This window comes from Mustela erminea, chromosome 14 (assembly GCF_009829155.1).
Source record: "Mustela erminea isolate mMusErm1 chromosome 14, mMusErm1.Pri, whole genome shotgun sequence".
NCBI lineage: Eukaryota > Metazoa > Chordata > Mammalia > Carnivora > Mustelidae > Mustela > Mustela erminea.
Window position 1 is genome coordinate 50,334,156 of NC_045627.1, and position 22,055 is coordinate 50,356,210.

Genomic DNA, 22,055 nt, shown 5'->3' on the forward strand with positions numbered 1-22,055 from the left:
CCTGCTGAGGGGCTGAGCCCTAACAAGGGCCTATTGAGGGGCAAGTGAGCTCCTGAGGAGATGGAGAGGAGTACCCTAGCATGGGCACAGGTAGGAAGGGGTCTGTAGAGTCTGGAAGCCATTCCAGAAATGCTGAGTGACACCACCATCCTGTCAGGGGATCAGGCACAGCGAGGACCCCTGTGGGCCTGGGGGACCCACACAACCTCAGAGGAAGAGGGTTTGATGGGTCCAAGGAAGTTCCTGTGGGTCTCTCAGCCCGATTCCCACCAGGTGTGTCCTGGAAGCTGCCCTCCAACCCCCACTGCCAACTCAGCAGTGCTGCCTGAGCAGAACATTCTGGTATTTGGCTATGGTAAGGGGTGAATGGAGTCTCGGGGACCTACTTAAGCTCCAGAGCCCCTCACTTCACAGCCTCTTGTGAGTCTACAAGGTCACACAGGGCCATCTGTAACACTTGCAAGAGTAGTAGTATTATGTTTTTTCCCTCAAAGAGGGCCTCTCCAAGTTGTTTAAGACCCAAACACTCCTGCCAGCGGAGAATGACAGGTGGTTGCTATGACCCTGTGACCCAGAGTCACCCCCTCCCGGGGGTGCTGGTCACAGCTTGGGGCTTCCTAACACCAATCAGGAATGTGGGAGGGCCTCAGCCCCATAACACCCAGGCTGTGAGGGCCCCAGATCGGATAAACACTAATTAGGGCTCACCACACCCTCCTGAAAAGCTCTGAGGGCTGAGAGAGCAGGCAAGTGGGGAGGCTGCTTCAGACTCCTGCCCTAGGCCTGGATGGCATGAACAGGGACTTGGGAGGACTTTTCTTCCGTGACCCCTGGCCATTGAGGTCACACTCCCCAGCCCTCTGCTCCCTCTACTCTTTGTTCCACCCACTGGTCAGTCAGGGCTCACTGCCAAGCACATCAGTGACAAGGGGGAGGGAATAGAAGTTTAGCAAGAGCTTGCACACATGACCCCACCGACTGTCAGTGACATGGCCAGGAAGGCATGGCTGTCCCCATTTTACACATGAGGAAACTGAGGCTCAGGTTGGGCCAATGACTAAAGGGTATGGCACAAGGCATGTGGCTTGAGGCATCTCTCTCCATCCTGAATAACTAGGGAGGCAGCCTGGTCCCTTGAGCATGTGATGTATCAGGAGCTGGTGGAGTGGCTTTCTGGAATTCTGGCTAGGGCCACCAGACACACCTTCCCTAGTGGTGGTGGGGTCCTCCATCTACTCTTCTAGGACCTCCTGGGGGACACTGGGCCTCTGCAAGAAGCCAGGCCCCAAGGTGCAGGGATGGCCAGGCTCCCTCCTGGGCTAGTTGCTCCCGTTCTGGCTGTTCAGGTGCTCGGTGCTTCTGTGAGCGAGAAGCAGCTGACGGCAAGCCAGGGGTGACTGTATTTCTGGTTAATGCTACATCCTCCTCAGCCTAGGGCAAGGTACAATGATGAGGCCCCTACCCCTCACCCCTCAAATTTCTAGTGAAAGCTGCAGAGACTGCGGAGCTGAGGTCCAGTGGCCACCACTTCACTTGTGTTCCTGGCCTGAGCAGCCATCTAGGTCCCCAGGTCCCCAGGCTCTCAAGCCCCTAACTAGGCCACCCTGGGGATCCTGAACGGCAGGCTGGAAATCCTAGGCCTTGTCTGGGAGTGCACCAGTGCCAGGGATGTGGGAAGCTCAAAACTCAGGGGGCTGGCAGGGGTCCCCAGTTGCCTCTCATCCCGCAAACAAGTCAGGCCTCCTGCTTTGGGGGAGGGACATGACCCAGAGCTACTTCTCTGTCCAGTCCCTGACCCTCACAGGGTCCCAGAATACAGGGTATAGGGGTCTCATACTGCCAGAGGGGCAAGGTTGCCCTCACAGCACTGGGGTGGCCCCACCCAGCCTCCTCCTCCTGCCGCCGCCTACGCTGACTAACCAGCTGATCTCCTACTTGGCTTAGGCGGGGGCCCCGTGCTCCAGAGCCCAGGCAGGCATCAGGGGCATCTATAAAAGGACGCAGGGCCAGGCCCTAGCATCCTGCTTGCTTGCCACCTGTCATCTCACGATGCTGGGAGGTCTGGGGAAACTTGCTGCTGAGGGCCTGGCCCACCGCACTGAGAAAGCCACTGAGGAAGCTGGTAAGAAGCCCGAGGCTCCTTTGACCGGGGCCCTTCTCCTAGGGCTGGGAGGGTTGGGGCCTGTTGAAAGTGGATCCCAGTAGATTGGAGGTAGGCCTTGGCCCCTCGACAACCCTGGCCAGTCAGCCCCACAAGGACAGAATGGAAGTGATGGGTATGGAAGCTAAGGAGGGCAGCTTGGGTGGAGTCATGAGGGGTCTAGTACCCCAAACAGGCCTCTCCGGGTCAGACCCGTTTCTGGAGTCTGTGACTGAGGGCAGAAGGGACTCCAGCTCAGGGGACATGGGGAGAGCCCTGGTGCTTGGGTGAGCTTTGGGTAGCTAGAATCTGTCCGTCTGGAAACCTGGGAGCCCTTCTGTATCAAAAACAGCCTATTTTGAATATCCTCTATAGAAAAAGGAAAAATGGATTTTTATTTTTACCATCAATTTAAAGCTTCAAGCATTTCTTCACTAAGAAACCAAGTCTGATTCTGTTCAATGTCAACCCCTAGGGTTTATCCAAAGGACATTTTGAATTTCTTCCAAGTCCCCAGAAACCCTTTCTTGTACGCAGACTCCCACAATTGTATGCAGGAGATGAGTCTGGGTCCCAGCGGGCATTTTGTGAAACACAGCCCCGTGTCCGAGTTGGCCGCTGTGGTTCCTCCTGGCTGGCTGCGGCAGACACGTCTGTCTTTCATCGGTTAAGCTGCAGCTGGCCTTCCCTGCCCAGTCACACCTGCCACTGGCTCTGAGCTTAGTCCCACCCCTAGTCCGCAGGTGAGGGAACCAAGCAGCACACAGTGGAGGTAGAATCAGAATCAGTTCTTCTGACTCCCAAATCTTGCTGTTCTAGCCACTGCCACCCAAATGTCAGACAACTCCTAGGCGATCAGAGAGTTCTCTCCTGCTGGAGGAATTGCTCTGGGGCCTTGGTTTTGCTGTAGATAGATAGCTTTGGGATTTGGCCTCCCGCTGCAGCTTCCATTGGGCTGAGGCAGGCCAGCAGCGCGCCCGAAGGTGCCCTCATCTGGGAGACAGGCTCCACCTTGGCCCCAGGCCCCCAGCTGGCAGGAGGGCCTGCTCTTCTGCATTCCAGGCCTTGCCAGGCCGGCCAGGGGCCATGGAGAGCCCCATGCCTTTGTCTGGCTCACCTCAGCTTGTGTCCCAAAAGCCAGGCCCCATGGGTGTCTCTGAAGCAAGCCAGCTGGGGCTCCTTCCTAGGGGCTGCCTCGTCCTGCCTGCGGTGATGTCCAGGATATCCAGAGCGGTCTGGGCACCATGTTGAGAAGAAGCTGGCTTGTACTGTGTTTTCACTGTGGGCTTCTCCTCTTTGCAGTTCATGCCGTGGAGGGGGTGGTCAAGGAGGTGGTGGAACACGCCAAAGAAGCTGGAGAGAAAGGTACGGCTGGGGCTGGAACCAGGGAAGGAGAGAAGCTAGGTGCTGGGGACAGTCGTTCTTTACCTAAGCAGGTCAAACCCTGACCTTGATGATGCATCCTTTCAGGCAGTATGCAATTATCAACACTCATCTGAGACCCCAAACTGTACTTTGCTAAAGCAAAATCTATCCAGACGGTTCTTTCTGGTGCATGTTAAGACGGTGTCACAAACGACTATGTGGCAGCAGGCTCGGACAAAAACCATTTCAGACATAAAATTCTCTATTTATATAAATATAAATTTACAGAAGTGTGTGTGTGTGTGTGTGTGTGTGTGTGTGTGTGCGCACGCGCGCTCTATAGTACAGTGATGTAAAAATAGCTCCTTCCTTACAACAAAAGAGATTCTAGAGGGATCAAGGGCTCTGTATTAAATACATGAAATTGTTAAATTGTTAGAAGAGAAGGTAATCTGGATTATCTGGGAAAGGATAAATTGGATAATCTGGGAAAGGAGAGGATTGCTTTAACTATGACAGAAAACCTAACAGCCATAAAAGAAATATTAGGTAAATCTGACAATACAAGATTTCTAAATTTTCCATAATAAAAAAAAAAATGGGATGAGCCAAAAGAAAAACCATACACTGAAGAAAAGCATTTGTAAATAGAAACGAACTGATATAAAAATGACCAGAAGACAGAAGCAGGCAGCTGACAGAGAAATGAGGTCTGAGTAGGCAGTGCGCCCTTGAGGGGAGCAAATGCTATCTTGCTCTGGACTGCAGAAACCCAAGTTGTTGGGGGAAATAAAACCACACTTGAATGCATTCCTCTGGGAGCCCCGATGCCCTCTGTCCCGTTGGGGCTCCTCCAGGGCACAATCCAGTAAGAACCACATCCCACAGGCCACTCCAGCCCTACCAGCTGGAAATGTTTACTTAGCTCACCGGACATTATTTCTCTTTCTTCCTGACAGCCATTGCCGATGCCTTAAAGAAGGCCCAAGATACAGGGGACAAGGTGGTGAAGGAAGTCACTGAGACGGTGACTAACACAGTCACAAATGCTGTCACCCATGCAGCGGAAGGCCTGGGCAAACTGGGACAGTGAGCACATCCACCTCCAGGGGACTCTTCCTGAATCTCAATAAAAAGCTGTGAAATGTGTACATCGAGCCCTAGATTTTTTCCTGTTTGGATGGAAACCTTGCCCGTGTCCCCAGTGGCCACTCTGCAGGGGCAGGGGACCCGCATGTTGGCAGCTTCTGGGGGTCAGTAGGACCCCATGGTTAATCAGTTGTGCTGCCCTCACATTATGATTTCTCACATCAGCAAGGAGCTCTGGAAGAATCATTAGGGTCTGTGCAACATTTCAAAAATGGTTATTTTCCTAGACACTATATATAGCTTTCAGACACCTCTATGCTTCCAGGACATCCCAAGGGAGGGACATAATTCAACTCACATGTTCTTTGGGTTTTTCTTGAAGTGTTCTTATAGGTCTCAAGGAAGATCGCGGACCAACCTGATGGAGAGTGTAGCTGGGCAGCTCAGACTGTTTGAGATGCTTCACATTCTGAAAGAGACTTTAGAGAAGCATTTGAGCTGGACAGACAGTCAGAGAATCAGGTCAAGTAGTAACTGAGTCCACTGCTTACTGGCCGTGGAAGCCACTGTTGGATCTTTCCCCAGAGACTTTTTCATGCCCAATTGATAGCAGTGGCCAAGAATGCCTGGCCTCCTCCCCTTCCTGCCATGAGGGGTCAGCACCATAAAGTTAAACCTATGTGGAAGCAGCATTTAGCTTAACATTTTGGATTTTAAAAAAGAAAATTATTTGTAAAGAAGAGGCATCGCTTATTTATCTTGCCGGAAATTTCTTGTTCTTCGCAGAAATGAGAAGAAAAGATGCTTAAGGAGCATGTCAGTTGGTCACCACATGTCTGGCTTTTTAAAAGTGGCTTCACAAGTCTTGAACAGCCCAGGAATATCCAATGTCCTAGCTTGGAACACTTGCCACTGTCCAGCTAGATCTGGACTCTACTTCTTGGTTGGGTTCCTGAAGACTTTTGAATTCCCTCAGTCTAAATCCTAGCTCAAAAAAAGTGAGAGCATTGTGGGCATCAGAATAAACTGGAGCCCCCTTTGGACAGGAATTTCTCTTGCCAAGACTTGATGCTTCTGGTGTACACAGGTACACACAGATGCCTAGAGGGCGGACACACAGGTGCATCATGGCATGTCTGTAATGGCAGGAGGTGGAAACACCCTAGCATGCCAGGCAGAAGTCAGGCAAATTTTGCTCTGCTTAGTAGGGTTGATGCCTAATTTAGATTTGACACCTCTTACTTCTAATGTATTGTAAGCCATATCCCAACTTGAAAAAAATGGGACCTTGTCTATATATATATATATATGTATACACATATGTACATATATACATATATGTATGTATATATGTACATATGTGTATATATACATATTAATGTATGTATATATGTACATATGTATGTATATATATATGCAACAGTTGTTAACCAGTTCCTGTTGGAACTGGTTACATATATATGTAACTGGTACATATATATGTACATATGTACATATATATGCAACAGTTGTTAACCAGTTCCTGTTGGTGCATATATATATATGTATATATATATATATACGTATATATATATATATATATGCAACAATTATATAAATATTCCATGTATATATGTGGAATGTCCAGAAAAATGAGGAACATGTAATACACTGTATGGGAACAAGTCCACATAAATTACAAATTATGGAAAATACGTTTGTAGGAGGAGTTCATTTAAGTAAAGCAAACTCAAACTTGTGGAAGAAGAGGAAAAAACTGGTAGCATGTATCTAGCAGACATATTAATACTGATCCTCTCTGTATCCATGGGAATATGAGAGATCTTCATTTTCTTTCTTTTTTTAATATTTTACTTATTTGTCAGAGACAGAGAGAGCACAAGCAAAGGCAGCGGCAGATAGAGCAGGCAGGGGGAGAAGCAGACTCCTCACTTAGCAAGCGATCCAATATGGGACTCGATCCCTGGACCCTGGGATTATGACCTGAGCCGAAGGCAGACACTCAACAGACTGAGCCACCCAGGCATCTTAAGATATCTTCATTTTCTCCATGACACAGTTCCATGATGCTTGAATTTAAGAGCAAACCAACAGAGACAGATTTTTAAATGTTGTTGAGGGCACATATTAGCTTATTCAAGATCATTTGCTGGTTAAGTGCTACTCAATGCTTATTGGCTTGCAAACCTTGTTATTACTACTTGGTGACAAGGTAAGTGAGAACAGAGCATTTAGAAACTTTTACAAAAATCTGATATTGCCAGGACCTCCATCTGCTGCGTGACCAGAAGATGATGCTTGTTGAAGAGGGTAGAGACCAGCTCTGGGTTGTTGAACTTGCATGGCAAGTTGTATGTGAACTAGTCACATGAAGGAGGACCACATACCCCGATGTATTAGATTAGCAAACAAAATAAAATTGGTCCTTTGCCATGGAGAGCTGGAGAAGCACTGCCCATGGTTCCTTAAGTTCACCTTGCAGTGTGCTGTTCTAGAATAAGAACTTCTCCCACTTTCTCTTTACTGTCTGTTATGCAATGAGTGGTATGACATCAGCCTCAGACAAGCTCTAAATGTGTTAGAAAAAACAATAGGTGGTGATGTCCAAGCAACAGGCAGAGCAGGGACCTCCAAAAATTTCCTCGTCCATAAAAGTAATGAGAAAACTGGCAAAAATATGATCAGAATCAAAAATTTTTTTTCCAGAATTCTTAACCAAAGGCTTACAGCAATCCAGGGAGCACTTATGTAAAACAAATTAAAAACAAATAAACAAAGTCTTCTTAAGCATGGCAAGCTCTGTGATGTTTTTAACTTACCCTATTCTGTCCCCCACCCCCCCAACCCCCACCTTCTCCAGTTCCATGAAAACCAACAGCCTAGCGGTTACTGGAAAGAGCTGAAGAAGCTTCATTTCCAGAAAACTGTGCTTATTTCACTTGACTGGTGGTTCCAGTAAGACCTCATTGCAAGGCTGCCTTTATTTGTCTCTACTAGGAGCTCCCCCAATTAAATAGCTTTTCCCCTGGGGTTGTTTGTCATAAAACAATTAGAGGCAATTAAAAAAAAAAGATTTCATTTATTTGTCAGAGAGAGAGAGGGCATGAGTGCACAAGCAGTGGGAGCAGTAGGCAGAGGGAGTAGCAGGCTCCATGCTGAGCAGAGAGCCCAATGCAAGACTTGATCCCAGGATGCTAGGATCATGACCTGAGCTCAAAGCAGACACCCAACCCACTGAGCCACCCAGGCCTCCCTAGAGGCAATTTTTTTTTTTTTAAAAGGATTTTATTGATTTATTTGAGAGAGAGTGAGAAAGAGTGTACTAGTAGGATGGGCGGTTGAGAGGGGTAGAGGGGGAGAGAGAAGCAGACTCTCTGCTGAGCAGAGAGCCCGATGCGGAGCTTGATCCCAGGACCCTGAGATCATGACCTGAGCCGAAGGCAGAGGCTTAACCCACCGAGCCACCCAGGCACTCCTAGAGGCAATTTTTTTAAGCTGGTGGCCTCACTGGATAACAGTTTGGGAAATCAATAGGCTAAACAAAGCAAAGAGCTTTAAAGGAAAAACTGGGGAATGAAATGTTCATAGGGACTTCAAAAATTCCAGTACATTTCCAGGAATCTAGAAGGCCATGCACATGTGTAGGGCTGTGCATGCGCTCATTAAAGACTGGAAAAGGCTTGAAGCTCTCACCTCTAAACAACCTTGAGGCTCTGTGAGGAGGAAGTGAAAACCAAAGCAGAGATATAATCTGCCCAGCTGAGTTTTGAAGGTAAGGCCCAACCTGCACAGAGTTCCCTGGCAATGATGGGAGACCTACTGATTCTGGATAAATCTCTGTCCAGTCATCAGCTAACGATTAAGCTACCTGAAGAGAAACTTCAATGGCAAAACACAACAAAGAAAAGAGACTGTAGAATTATTTCAGAAAAGCCACTACACAAACACTTAGGAACAAAAAACAAGGTATCTGGGAGGAGGGGTGTGGAATCTGATTTCAGAGTTGCCACATTATTCACTATGTGTAGTTTTCAGAAAAAGAATATTATGCCAGGAAAGACATTGTGACTCATTTAAGGGGGGGGGGAATGGAAACTGTGCCTAAGTAAGCCCAAATATTGGACTAATCAGAGATTTTATTTTTTTCCCCAAAGAATTAAAATCAATTATTCTATACATGTTCAAAGAGCTAAAGGAAACCACATCTACAGAATTAAAGTATATGATCAATACCAAATAGAGAGTACACATGGACAGAAATTATAGAAAGGCATGAAATAGTTATTCTAGAATTGAAAGTACAACTGAAATAAAACAATCAGATGTGAACAGGCTCATGAAAGAATCTGTGAATTTGAAGATATGTCAGATGAGATGATCGAACCTGAGGAAAAGAAAGATAAACAAATGAAGAAAAATAAAGAGGATCAGAGACACATGCATCACTGTGCACCATGGGGGTACCAGTCAGAGAGGAGAGAAAGAGGCAGGAAAAGTATTTGAGTAAATACTGATTGAAAACAAATTTGATGAAAATCCAAGCTCAACAAACTCCAAGTAGGAAGACCCAATTAGATGCGTACCAGGTATATCCTAACCAAACTGTTTGAATTAAGACAAAGAATCTTGAAACAGAAAAAGAAGGCATCACATAAAAGGGAGGTTCAATGAGATTAAGAGGTACCTTCTCATCAGAAACCGCAGAAGCCAGAGGCAGGAGGATCACCTACTCAAAGTGTTGAGAGAGACAGTCAGCCAGGAGTTCTAATTATTAAGCAACCACAGCCTTTTCACCCCATGCAGGCAGTCTACTTAACCCATAGGACCACGGCTCATGCCACTGACTCTGTTGTCACCAGGGGAGACCTGGTGGCCCTAGGCCTTGATCTGTCCCACCAGCATCATGACCTGCTGTGGGGCTGTCAAGATCCAAATACCACCAGGCTCCTGCAACTCCCTGATTGCTGTCGTCTATGCTAGCCCTCTGCAGGGGAGGCTTCCCAGTGCAGGGTGCGCTCTGGGCAGCACCCATCTTCACTCCACTCACAGGATACTTGCTGTGAGCAGGTTTCATCAGAAACTTTGGCCACCTTGCAACAAGACTCCCTGGATGTTTCTGGGGGTTCAACTCTAAGTTAGTGGGTTTTAATTCATTTATTTTTGAGGTGAAATTTACATAATATACAATTAACCATTTTCAAGTGTATCGTGCAGTTGCATTTATATATTCACAATGTTGCAAACCATCACTTAGTTTTAAAACTTTGTTATCACCTTGGGGCGCCTGTGTGGCTCAGTCGGTTGAGCATCTGACTCTTGGTTTTGGCTTGGGTTGTGATCTTGTGATTGTTGGACTGAGCCCCGTGATCAGCTCTGTGCTCAGTGGCAAGTCTGCTTGGGATTCTTTCACCTCTCCCTCTTCCCCTCCCCCAAATTGTGTGTGTGCACTGATAGATAACTCTTAAAACCAACCAAGCACAAAAACTGTCTCAGAGGGGTGCCTGGGTGGCTCGGTGGGTTAAAGCCTCTGCCTTAGGCTCAGGTCAAGATCCCAGGGTCCTGGGATCAAGCCCCACATCAGGCTGTCTGCTCAGAGGGAGCCTGCTTCCTCCCCTCTCTCTGCCTGCTTCCTTGCCTACTTGTGATCTCTGTCAAATAAATAAAAAACAAAATACCCAAAAAGCTGTCTCAGAAAAACACCCCATACTCCTAAGCAACCATTCCTCACTCTCACAGCTCCTGGTAACCATGACTCTGCTTTCTGTATCTGTGAATGCCTATTCTGGGTACAGAGTATAGAAGGATCATACAGTATGTTGACTTTCTGCGTCTGACTTCCTTAGCATGTTTTCAAGGTTCATCTAAGTTGTGGTGTGTTATCACCACTCCTCTCCTTTTAATGGCTGAATAATATCCCACTGCATGTACATACCACTTTGTTTTTCATCAGTTATGTTGGGAACTGTGGGTCTTTGTACGTTTTTATCACACTCAGAAGTTCTCCGGATGCCTGGGTGGCTCAGTCAGTTGAGCATCTGTGTTCATTTGGCAACGTGAATGCGTTTCTGATTGCCGTATCTGAGGTGCCACTGGCATCTAATGGAGGCCAGGGATGTTGTTAAACATCCTACAAAGCACAGGGTAGTCCCCCAAACAAGGAACTACCCGGCCCCAACTATCAACAGCATGGAGGTTAAGAAACTGCCTAAACCACTGTGTAAGCTTTGAACATCATATTACAAAGCAAAAAAGGCTTTCACAGGGGTCTCTGTCCAAGGCCCATAGATGCAGCTCCCTTCCTCTGCCATGGCTGGACTGTCTGAATGTATATCATGGCCAAGATGTCTACCAGGGAGGTTTAGGGAATAATGAATTTACTTAAAGCTACTAAGTTAATACGCTAAGGTTTTTGTATAAAAAGTCTATCACCAATCCTAGTAATTTGAGTTACCAGAAGCACCGTTAAGGAAAAAAAATAAAGAAAAAATTGCCTCCCAAACTGAAAACCAAGCTTTTCCGTCTCACTTCCCTGAACTCTTCCTGTTGGATAATTAGAACACATTTTCGTGTAGGGCTTCACCCGGCAAGAGCGAAGTATTCTTCGCATGTCACCTGAGCCACCTGTGGCTATTTCAGAAGCAATTAATTTTAGAGCATTATATGTAATTTTAAAAAATTATGAGTAGTGAATAAACTAGAAAATTTCAGTGAAGCTGAAAGACTAACTTACCAGGATTTTCAAACTCAAAACCCTGGAAACCAAAGTTGACACCAGCACTCTATACAGCTAGCAAGCATGATTCAGGTTTCCTAACATTAGTATCTGCAACCAACATCAACATCTACCTAATCTTTAAATAACCACTACAAAGGAGCACCTGGGTGGCTCAGTTAGTTGAGTGTCTGTCTTTGGCTTGGGTCATGATCCCAGGATCCTGCGACTGAGCCCTACATTGGGCTCTCCACTCAGTGGGGAGTCTGATTCTCCTCACTCTCCCTCTGTGCTCGCTCTCTCTTGAATAAAAATAAACAAACAAAAAAACACATACTAATAGTCCCAATGTTGTTAAGACAAAGGCCACCATGAAGACTTATCATCCCCTTTTCACACCTGGTAGGACTGCAAGTAGACAGAGCAGCCTGGGAAGGGGTGCCTGTGTGCCTGGTGTCAGGGGGCTTCTTTACCTACTGCCTGACTTGATGCTCAGAACCGCAGGTGTTCTAGACAGAACTGGGACAACAAAAGAGACAGTCCAGCTGGAAGCTGAGCTCCAGATTTGGCAGCTAAGTGAGTGACTGGTGGAGTCAGGTCTAGGATCTAATTCTGCCAACCATGGTTAGTATTCTGCCTTAAGGTGTTATAAGCTGTGGCTCAATTATTAAAAACAAATCCCTGATCACTGAAAAGTTCCTTCATTAAAAAAGGCACTAAAAATTACCTGGGTATATCAGCTTTGAGTACCAGAACCTCCTCCCCAAGAATAGCCACTGATACCGCTTAACAGAATGAAACACAAAAGAATTCGAGAATAAAATCTGGGAGGCTCATAATATATAGTGGAAAGAAATGTTATACAGGTGGTTCCAAAAATTTCAGAAACCCAACTTAGTTTAATTATTTACAGGAAGTTACTCTTAAATATGAAAACACAGAAACACAGGAAGCATAAGCTTTGGAAAAGGTAGACTTTTAATAACTGCTTTTATCACCAGGTTAAGTCATGCAGTTACAAAGTAGTTAGAAATTTCTGAAAGGATATTGTTGTTTAAAAAAAAAAAAAAAAAAAGCTCATTCTTACATAAATAATATCTAGTACTCCATTGGGACACTACTGTTCAAAAGGCCCTGGCGAAATAACTCCCAAACAAAACACTCAACCCAAGGTTGTTTCCAGCCTAGTGGTAATGATGCTATGCACAGAATCCAGTCCTCTCAAAGAGGACACCAAGTCAGGCTGAGTCGGGCTCATTGGCAGGGCTCGGAGCCGCCAGCTAGACTCCAAAGTGGGAGCCCAAGTGGTTTTTTTCTGGGACACTGTACTCGAATTATTGTTCAATTAGACAACACAGTAGATCTTCAAAAGAGAACAATTAATTAACATGATAAGGAGGTTACTGCACTCTTTGGACTATATGTCATAATTGCAGTTAGTAAATTCTGACAGTCTTAACAAAAATAGCCTCCACCATTTGCAGGTATGAAGATAACTTAATTCTCCATCAGACTTTTCATTTTTTGCTGGACAATACATGATTGATAAGCTATAAATGATACTGTTTTATATTATAAAAATACTAGCTTTTTTTTTCATTTATTACGTTTATAGGCATTCACTGCTTGAGTCAAGGTTAGGCTTGGTAAGTGATTAAAGGCAGTTTTATTACAGCAGCATGTACTTATTTTATTCTAAGAGAATAAAATGCATAAAGAGAAACAGCTTTTATTTTTGTCGCAATCTGTAAAACTGAGTTATTTTGCTGATGTAAAATACCAGTAACTCACTTGAGGACCATGCCACCTTCTGAAAATGCCCCACACCCATGGCTCAGAGGCGGCCAAGTTCCAGGATGTGCTAGACTCGTCCAGAGCTGAAGCAGCAAGCAACTGGCTGCTCTTGGCTAACAGGTGTGTTCCTGGCCCCAGCTCTGACCGTACTGGCAGTAGCCGCAGAGCACAGCAGCACAGACAGACGGGAGAGACCTTCATTTAACAGCCAAATACCTATATGGCTCTCTGGCCTAGGGAATTCCTACTTCCATATTCATCAGCTTACATATGATCCCCTAACCTTAATTTCTTTTTTCTCGAAGGGGCTGATTTCAACTGACTTGTTGAGAATGATGTCCATTTATCTAGTAAGTCGAGAGAGAGAGAGACAGAGAGAGAGAGAGAGAGAGATTTCTGTGGTTACATGTAAACTTGTGAAGGGTCTGCAGATGAAGAGGGGAAGAGGGCAGTGAAGAGGTCAGCCACACTCTGTCTATGTGAAGGTCACACCAGCTTCATTGTACACCTTGAAGACTTTCTCAATGGCATTGACGTAGGCAGCCGTTCTCAGATCCAAACCCAGATTGTACTTCATGGCCGTGCGCATGATTTGCTGGAAGGCCAGAAAAAACACAGTGAGGACAACCCTGACCCCAGCAGCTGGGCCACGGCCATGAACACAGAAGGAGCAAATGGGCCCCGGGAGGTGAACCCACCCCCATGTCCATGCGGGACTCTGGCCACTGAACCCCACTGGGAAGGACGAACTCTCCACAGACTAATACATGTTACCAATTAGGTGGCAGTGAGCCGTTGCTCTCAAATATGAACCGTCTCTCTGTCCCGTCAGACATCCTGTTAGCTGGACTGAGCTCACTGTCACACTTGGTGATGATTCTACAGAACTAAGAATGGGGTGGTGCTGAAAACATTCTGGCCTGAGCGGGGACGGCTACGTAGTCTTGGGAAGATAAAGTTGAAGACTGTGTACTTTAAAAGGGTGAATTTATGGCATGTCCATGATATCACATCAAAAAAAACATTAACAGCAAGCACCACCTGTAATGTCTGCTTATGCGATTTCAACTTAAAGCCAAGTGGAAAGAATCTAAACTCAAGAAGAAATCAGGAAAACTGGACTCAAATTGTGTTTAAGGTACTGAAATAAGGACCAAATGGTCAAAAATCCTTTTTCTTACAGCCAATTCCCTCGTGAGGTGGTTCCCTGCCGACCCAACAGAGTGGTGTTACAGACACCACACATCACTCCCACCTAACCTGCTGTTACCGATTTCCCAGAGCCTGGTGAACCTACTGTAGACAGTGGAAACACTGCCCATCAGATGAGCCTGAAAAAGTCAGCCTTCTGCTACACGTTCCTGAAGAACATGTGACCAGACCGCACAGTCCGGCCGCCCGGAGGCCACGGCCGAGCGGGGCTCCATGCAGGAGCAGACTCGCCGAGAGCACCTGCACACGTACCCTGGCAGAGCGCTCCATGGTGTATGCCAAGCCAGAGTGCACGATGTCCTTCTCGGAGGCGCCCTGGGCAGAAAAAGAAGAGCAGTTTAACACCACCACACACAGACACGCTTCATTTATAACCACACAAAGGATTCTTCAATCAATATACAGCCAGAGAGAACTGTGTAGTCTTTTGGTAAAGACCTATTTAATTCCTATGTGTCTCTTTTAAAAAAATTTTCTGTAAGGTATCTAAATAGCTATTTAAATAGTTGTGTGTGGGTTTTTTTGTTTGTTTGTTTTTTAAAGATTTTGTTTATTTATTTCAGAGAGAAAGCATGAGAAAGAGTGCAGGCAGCGGGGTAGAGGGAGAGGGAGAAGCATTCTCCCCGACAAGCAGGGAGCTCGATGCGGGACTTGATCCCCGGACGCTGGGATCATGACCTGAGCTGAAGGCAGAGGCTTAAACCACTGAGCCACCCAAGCGCCCTTAAATAGTTGTGTTTTAATCACAGCTTTGGTTTTCATTATATTTGACAAGCAAGTAACTCATGAAGTAAGATGGTAAAACAATGCACACAGAAGAGCTTGCAGCAGGAAGACATGGGGCGAGTAGCAAGTCCAGCACGAGTCGCCCCTCTGAGAGCAGACGGACCACAGTAGCATGTTACACCGTCTACTTCATGGCTCACCTCTGTTCTGCAGCTAAGAGGGACACTGTAAGGGGCCCAGAGAGGAGTCTGGCCGCCTCCAACAGCAGCTCTGTGGAAGGATGCTGGCTACATACTCAGCAGTGCCACCAATGTGGAAAGCTGAACAGAGCTCAGCAGCTCCTCATTATCCCCTCATTCCACTGAAGAGTGCGCCAACGACCAGAGAAGTTGGCCATGGTTATAAACAGCCATTTTTAGAGCTGGGGTATAACCCAGGGCCTTCGATCACCAAGTCAGCTCATCTTCCCATGCCAATTACTTCCTTAAGTCAATTTGTTTCAAAAGACTCCTCTATCTAGTTTCTAGATGCTTTCTACAATTTTAGGACAATTAATGATCGCCCCCTTTCTAATATGTCCTATCCAGCTGTCAAATACCGATCTGGCTATGCCAGATGAAAACTTAAAAACTGGGTCGCCAACCACAGGGGTCTATGCTGACCTTCGTCTCGTCAGCATTCTTGTCCCTTCAGAAGTTGTGTATCTGTAAAATCTGTATCAACTGAGAAACATCTGGGTTAAACTTTGTTCCGTCCTATCAACTTAGGAAGAAGGAAAAAAAAACTCTCCTTCCCAAGTGGGATTACTGCTCTTTCTCACTCACTCATTCCCTCGTGAAACATTCATGGAGCAGCTACTACGTACCAGGCACTCTTCTAGGCACTGGGGGCAGAGCAGAAAACAAAATAATGAAAATTCTCTGTTCTCGCGGAGTTGATATTCTGGTGGAGGGAGTCAGCCTATTTGTGGACTTAAAACCAGAACTGAGGGAGATCACTAAAATTCTGAATTCAGACACTGAAGTGCTCCAGGGCCCGAGGCCTGCCACCACGAAGAGCAGGGAGAGGCAATGAGGACGGCAGAGGACAAACGCGCAGGAACGGCTGGGGAAGCAGGAAGACACCAGTGAGGGTGCAGGGGCTCGGAAGCCAAGAGGAGAGACTATTTCAGGGGGAATGATCACCTCTGACAACAGCTGCTGATGAGCGAAGGAAGAGGGGGACAGAGAATCGACCACAGGTGTGGCAGTGCCTGATGCCACAGGTCATCTGGTCAAGCACAGTTTTGGAGGAGTGGTGAGCGTCAGCGCACGGAGGCAGTACGCACAACTCTCAAGGATGTCTGGTATGAGCGAAATAAAAATGGCAAGAACCAAGTTTGGAAGAGGAACTGGGATTGAGATCGAATTTTTTTTTTTAAAACTGCATTAAGCACACTGTCAGGAATGACTGCCGATGCGGAAGAGAAGGGAAGGCAGCGCATTTTTGGTGGGTGAAAGCAGGCCACTGGGAGTAGATGGAGGTACCCAGAGTCACTCTGGAACCAGAAGAGAGGCGACAGGAGACAAGGTGCAGGCACCAAGCGCCGGCGAAGTCTCCTCTGCGGACAGACCCTGGGTCACGTGCTGGAACGCAGGGGAGGAGAGAATGAGAAGGTGGAACAGGGAGAGGCAGGACAACTGCCAGGCAGCGCCGGCTGCAGACTTGAGGTTCGGGTCAGGATGCAGCAGTGGGCAGGGCCTCCAGCCCACAGGGGACAGGTGTGGAGGGAGCAGACTCGGGTTTCATCAGGGTTCAGGTGTTAGCAAGGGGGTATGCTGAGGCAAAAGAAGATGAAGGCATGACTTAATGATGCAGTGTGGAGTTTTTAAGTCAGACAACAAGAGGACTGAGTGGAGGTGGGAGTGGGGTGGGGTGATGGTCAATGATGAAAGTCCTGGCAGGGCCCGAGCTTGGCTGGGGAGGGGGGAGTGGGAGGGAAGGGGCTGGAATAAAAACCGTTTTTTAAACTAATACCACAAGACTCCTATAATAAGTCAGTAAGAGATGAGAAATAGCAATTCAGTTCAACATCTGAAGCACTGAAAGCATTTGGAAATTCTAAGCCCAACACACTGGGCAAAGATTATTTAAAAAAGGATAATGGGGTGCCTGGGTGGCTCAGTGGGTTAAGCTTCTGCCTCCAGTTCAGGTCATGATCTCAGGGTCCTGGGATCAAGCCCCGCCTCGGGTTCTCTGCTCAGCAGGGAGTCTGCTTCCCCCTCTCTCTCTGCCTACTTGTGACTTCTCCGTCAAACAAGTAAGTCAATCTTAAAAATAAAATAAAATTAAATTTAAAAGGATAAAAAGCAAGTCATCATGGCTGTCTTCCTAACTGGCCGTCCTCCTCCCGTAGTCCCTTTCGAGGTTTCAGTACCAGGACACAGGCGGCCACAGGGAGGGGCAGGAAGCCCATCTAAGGGCAGTTAACAAGTCCTGGCAGTGCAGGGACACGTGTGATGAAGGACGTGTGCAATTCCCGCATGCAGGGGGATCTTCAGGGCTGGGGTACCCAGGCAGGGAGCGGGTCAGGGCACTGCAGATAGAGGGACCAGAACTGAGACACAGCTCTGGGAAAGGTGAAGTCTCATTTAGGGCAATGGTTAATACCCAGAGTGGCAAAGCACCTTCTATTCTTCAAAAGAAAACCCCAACTTTCCTTCCATGTTGTAATCTCACCTTGCATTACTTTCTATGACTAAATATTTCATACAAAGACGTATTTTATAACTTGGCCATTTCCCAGCCATGTGCATGTAGATGGTTAAAATCAAACCTAATTTAAAAACCTGACTGCAAACACTGTTCCACAGACATCACCACGTGTGGCATCATTCCTCTCCTTTAGAATGATTTCCTCAGGATCAACCAGGTAAATTCCCAGAGGGGATATTATGATGGTACCCATGGGCAGGAAAACTGTCATAGGTCTTCAGCTTTTCCGAAGAGCTGCACCAATCTGCCTCATCATCAAAATAAAGGTACACTGGGTAGCTCAGTGGGTTAAAGCTTCTGCCTTCAGCTCAGGTCATGATCCTGCGGTCCTGGGATCGAGCCGCATATTGGGCTCTCTGCTCAGCCGGGAGCCTGCTTCCCCCCTCTCTCTTCCCCCTCCCTCTGTGCCTACTTGTGATCTCTCTCTCTCTCTCTCTCTCTCTCTCTCAAATAAATAAATAAATAAAATCTTAAAAAAAAAAAAAAAAAAAAAAAAAGGTAGACTGTTTCCCCACAGACACAGTGAATGTAAGAATGTAAGATCCATGGATGGTTTTTGTTAGTTTAATACATTAAAGAAAGCTTATTTTAATTTGTATTTAACAGCGAGAATGAGCATTTCTTTTTTCCTATGACTTTGTTTTTCATGTCTCTGCCCTTTACCAGGGACGATGTTCTTTGTGACATGTGTGCGCTCTTACTCTGTCCCGTCAACAGCTAATACACTCAGATCTACCTTTTCTACCTGCTTCCTTTCACGCTTGTTCATGTCCACATAGCAATTTCAATTCTTCGTATAGCTCAATTTCATGTTTACTTTTATTTAGTTTCTGTTTTGTGTAAAGCTTTTTAAAGTTTTTCAAGACCAGAAGAGCCGTTAATATTTATTTTAAACTATAATTCTTGGGCGCCTGGGTGGCTCAGTGGGTTAAAGCCTCTGCCTGTGGCTCAGGTCATGATCCCAGGGTCCTAGGATCGAGTCCCCCATCAGGCTCTCTGTTCGGCGGGGAGCCTGCTTCCCCTCTCCTCCTTCTCTGCCTGCCTCTCTGCCTACTTGTGATCTCTGTCAAGTAAATAAATAAAATCTTTAAAACAAAACAAAACAAAACTGCAATTCTTACTCCGTGTTTAGCATGTGAGGAGAGAGGACTGTACAAAGCACACACAGATCATCATTACTGCCATGCGGCCGACCACCCTCACCCCGATCCCTCTGCCTGGGTCTACAGAAGAGCGGACTGTGTGTGGAGAGTGTGGACCTGTCACAGCACACTTACCGATATCCTGTCTTGGAACTCGGCTGTAGGTACAATGGGAATAGTTCCACCATGCTTTCCAAATTTTCTTTCCAAGCTCTCTTGAACAGACACTGCAGAAAGCCAAGAGGTGAAGTTAAAATACTGCTAGTAGAAAAAAAGAAGAAGAAGAAGAAGAAGAAGAACCAGAAGTAGTTTCAAAGTTTCAAACTATATCCACAACCCAGAAACTACTAGAGTTTAGAAGCCTTGGGGGATCCTGTGTGGCTCAGTTCGTTAAGCATCTGCCTTTGGATCAGGTCATGATCCCAGGACCTTAGGAAAGAGCCCACACTGGGTTCCCTGCTCAGCAGGGAGCCTGCATCTCCCTCTCCCTCTGCCCTCCCTCTATCCCTCTATTTGTTCCCCACTCTTTCTCCCAAATAAATAAATAAAATCTTAAAAAAAAAAAAAAAAAAGACTTCAACACTATTGCCATAAATGGGTTAATCACTTAGAACTCTGCCAGATTCCTATAAATGTGAATTTAGGTCAGTGCTCTGTTTCCATAACACCCATTACCAGGGTTTTTCCTTGGCTCTGTTAAAAAGAAAACGCTGAGGGAAAAAGAAACGGAAATGGATGGAACACTTCACCCAGATTCTCAGAGTGGGCTGAGTGAAGCTCAGTCGGAGGTCTTGGTCTTACTTCAGCTGGATGAAATGAGACCATTAACTCTGGAGCCTACTCTAGTCAAAGAAAAACCGCATTCTCATCAGAAGACTCCAAAATTCTTGACACTAGAAAGGCCTTAACTAAGAGCAACCAGAGGTCAAAATGAGTGAATATCAACAGGAGTTCCTGGTTTATTAAAAGGAAACTCTTTCTACTTACTAACTTGTAGATTATGTTAGGGGAACATTATAGCATAGAATAAACATCTGGACAGAAATTTATTTGAGAGAGTTAGTAAGTTGACTACCCATAAAGAAATCATGTATTTTTGGTCCTAAGACTCATGAGACAATAATATAATTTCCTATTCTGACATTAAGTTCTCTGGGATTACAAAAAGGAAATTAGTCCTTTTTAAGTATAAGCTTTTTTCAGCCTTTTAGCGGGCCCCAAGGATGATTTCTGAACAAGGAAGGGCATGAGAACTCACTCAGCAAGTGGTAGTTAGAATCCCTTTCATATTTGAAGGTCAAACGGCCATAGCTGACATGATTTAGATTCTTCAGCCACTCAAAGTAAGACACTGTCACTCCTCCAGCATTCAAGTAGAGATCCTATACAGAGAAATACAGGGAAGACACCAAAGAAATGAGCAGATGATGGCTTCAAAATGTTTTCAGTGGACATCAGAACTCCATTTTAGTATTAAAGCAAATTAAGCCTTAAACTTCCCAAATATACCTTAGATTATATCAGGAATTTCACACTTAAATTTAACAAACATCCTTTCTAATTCACTAGAGGTTTATCAAACAAGCATTTGATTAGCTTTGGTTAGAGCATGTTCTCCACCAACCACTGGATTGCCCAAAGGGTGCCTCACCAGAAAGATCAGCATTCCTTCTCCTACTATCTAAGGGCAGTCTTATTTCAGCTAACCTGAATTTCTTAAGTGCTTCTGACAAAAGTTTAAATGCATCACCAATCCACATTCACTTCCTCTTGCAAATAATCTTCCGGTATAGACCCCAAGCTCACGCACTGATAACCTAAGCACATATTCTTTCTATGAGCTTTCTGAGTAAAGCAGCAAGGGACATTTGAAATGCACAAGGTTAGAAATTATAGAAAAGCTTAGAGTTCAAGTTAGAATTCATATTTCTAGCACAATATACGTTTTTTATATAACTGGATTCTTAAGCAGGCTAATACATACAAGAAAGAGCCTGAAGTTGGAAGAAAATGTTCAGGTCTAAGTGGAAACCGACAGGTCTTTTTTACTACACTAACCAACCAGGCTTCTACTTTATTTTCTTTAAAGCGAAATAAAGATAAAAAATTCAGTATAGTTTGGGAAATTAAGGATGACCCTTTTCCCTCCCCAGTTCATCGCAGAAGAGAGTTAGGATTCCAAGTGCATATAAAACCCGGCAAAAATGGATGACTTACGGGAATCACCATAATGTTCCTCTCCAGGAAGATCTTATCAGCCTCTGGAGTTGTCGGCCCATTGGCACCCTCAGCAATAATCTGCGAGAGAGTCAGGACATACAGAAATGCCAGCAACATTATCGACTCCCTTCACCAGGTCTGCAAGGGGTGTGTGTGTGGGCAGAACTCCAGTTTAAATTTAATAAATAAGTTATTTTGTTCTTGGGGCGCCTGGGTGGCTCAGTGGCTGGGCGACTGCCTTCGGCTTGGGTCATGGTCCTAGAGTCCTGGGATTGAGTCCCACATCGGACTCCCTGCTTGGCAGGGAGTCTGCTTCTCCCGCTGACTTCTCTCCTCTCATGCTCTCTCAAATAATTAAATAAAATCATTAAAAAAAAAAGTTATTTTGTTCTATAAATAAAGTATATAAAGTATATAAAACTATTTTTCACCTATTTCCTTAACTGCTTTTTGGAACTTTGGTTTAAGAGGAAACCCATGTCCATGGTGATGGACAGCTGCACAGCTCTGTGTATATACAAAGCCATTAAATTTTACTTGGGTGAATTGTATGGTATGTGAATTATAGCCCAATAAAGCAGTTTTAAAAAAAAAAGGAGGAAAGCCAGTTAAGAGCTTTTCTGTGAGCCTCAGGTTCATTCCACACTGTAAGGTTCCAGTTCCACCAAGCTCTCACCTTGGCTTTGACTCGGGGTGCATTGGACTTGGTCAGCTGCTTCTCACTGGCAGCAGGGATCAGGATGTCACAGTCGGCTTCCAAGATGCTCCCTTCGTAGGGCTTTGCCTTGGGGAAGCCCAGGATTGATCCATGTTGCTGCAATTGGTTGAGGAGTCAGAATTAATGGCGTGTGCACCATGGTTTCAGTGTTTATGATTAACGCCGATGATATGAAGACACACC

At 45.8% G+C, this 22,055-nt stretch overlaps 2 protein-coding genes across 2 annotated transcripts in view; one reads left to right on the plus strand and one right to left on the minus strand.

Moving 5' to 3' along the window:
• The first annotated feature begins 1,970 nt into the window (after positions 1-1,970).
• FAM25A (family with sequence similarity 25 member A) lies at positions 1,971-4,656 on the plus strand. The gene is made up of 3 exons (XM_032312366.1): positions 1,971-2,122; positions 3,443-3,505; positions 4,465-4,656. The coding sequence occupies exons 1-3, from the start codon at positions 2,050-2,052 to the stop codon at positions 4,596-4,598; spliced, it is 270 nt and encodes an 89-aa protein (XP_032168257.1). The 5' UTR covers positions 1,971-2,049; the 3' UTR covers positions 4,599-4,656.
• A 7,610-nt stretch (positions 4,657-12,266) lies between these two features.
• GLUD1 (glutamate dehydrogenase 1) overlaps positions 12,267-22,055 on the minus strand; it is a 37,433-nt gene continuing 27,644 nt past the window's right edge. Inside the window, exons 8-13 of the mRNA XM_032314012.1 lie at positions 21,831-21,968; positions 21,152-21,232; positions 20,193-20,316; positions 19,070-19,161; positions 14,565-14,627; positions 12,267-13,695 (exon numbers count right to left, since the gene is read on the minus strand). Coding sequence (XP_032169903.1) covers positions 13,576-13,695; positions 14,565-14,627; positions 19,070-19,161; positions 20,193-20,316; positions 21,152-21,232; positions 21,831-21,968 — 618 coding nt within the window. The 3' untranslated portion in view covers positions 12,267-13,575. The remainder of the gene's footprint in view (positions 13,696-14,564; positions 14,628-19,069; positions 19,162-20,192; positions 20,317-21,151; positions 21,233-21,830; positions 21,969-22,055) is intronic.

Coding starts and splice junctions, on each gene's coding strand:
- FAM25A (XM_032312366.1), top strand. CDS start 2,050: ATGCTGGGAGGTCTGGGGAAACTTGCTGCTGAGGGCCTGGCCCACCGC. Junction 2,123..3,442: donor GAAAGCCACTGAGGAAGCTG/GTAAGAAGCCCG, acceptor TCCTCTTTGCAG/TTCATGCCGTGGAGGGGGTG. Junction 3,506..4,464: donor CAAAGAAGCTGGAGAGAAAG/GTACGGCTGGGG, acceptor TCTTCCTGACAG/CCATTGCCGATGCCTTAAAG.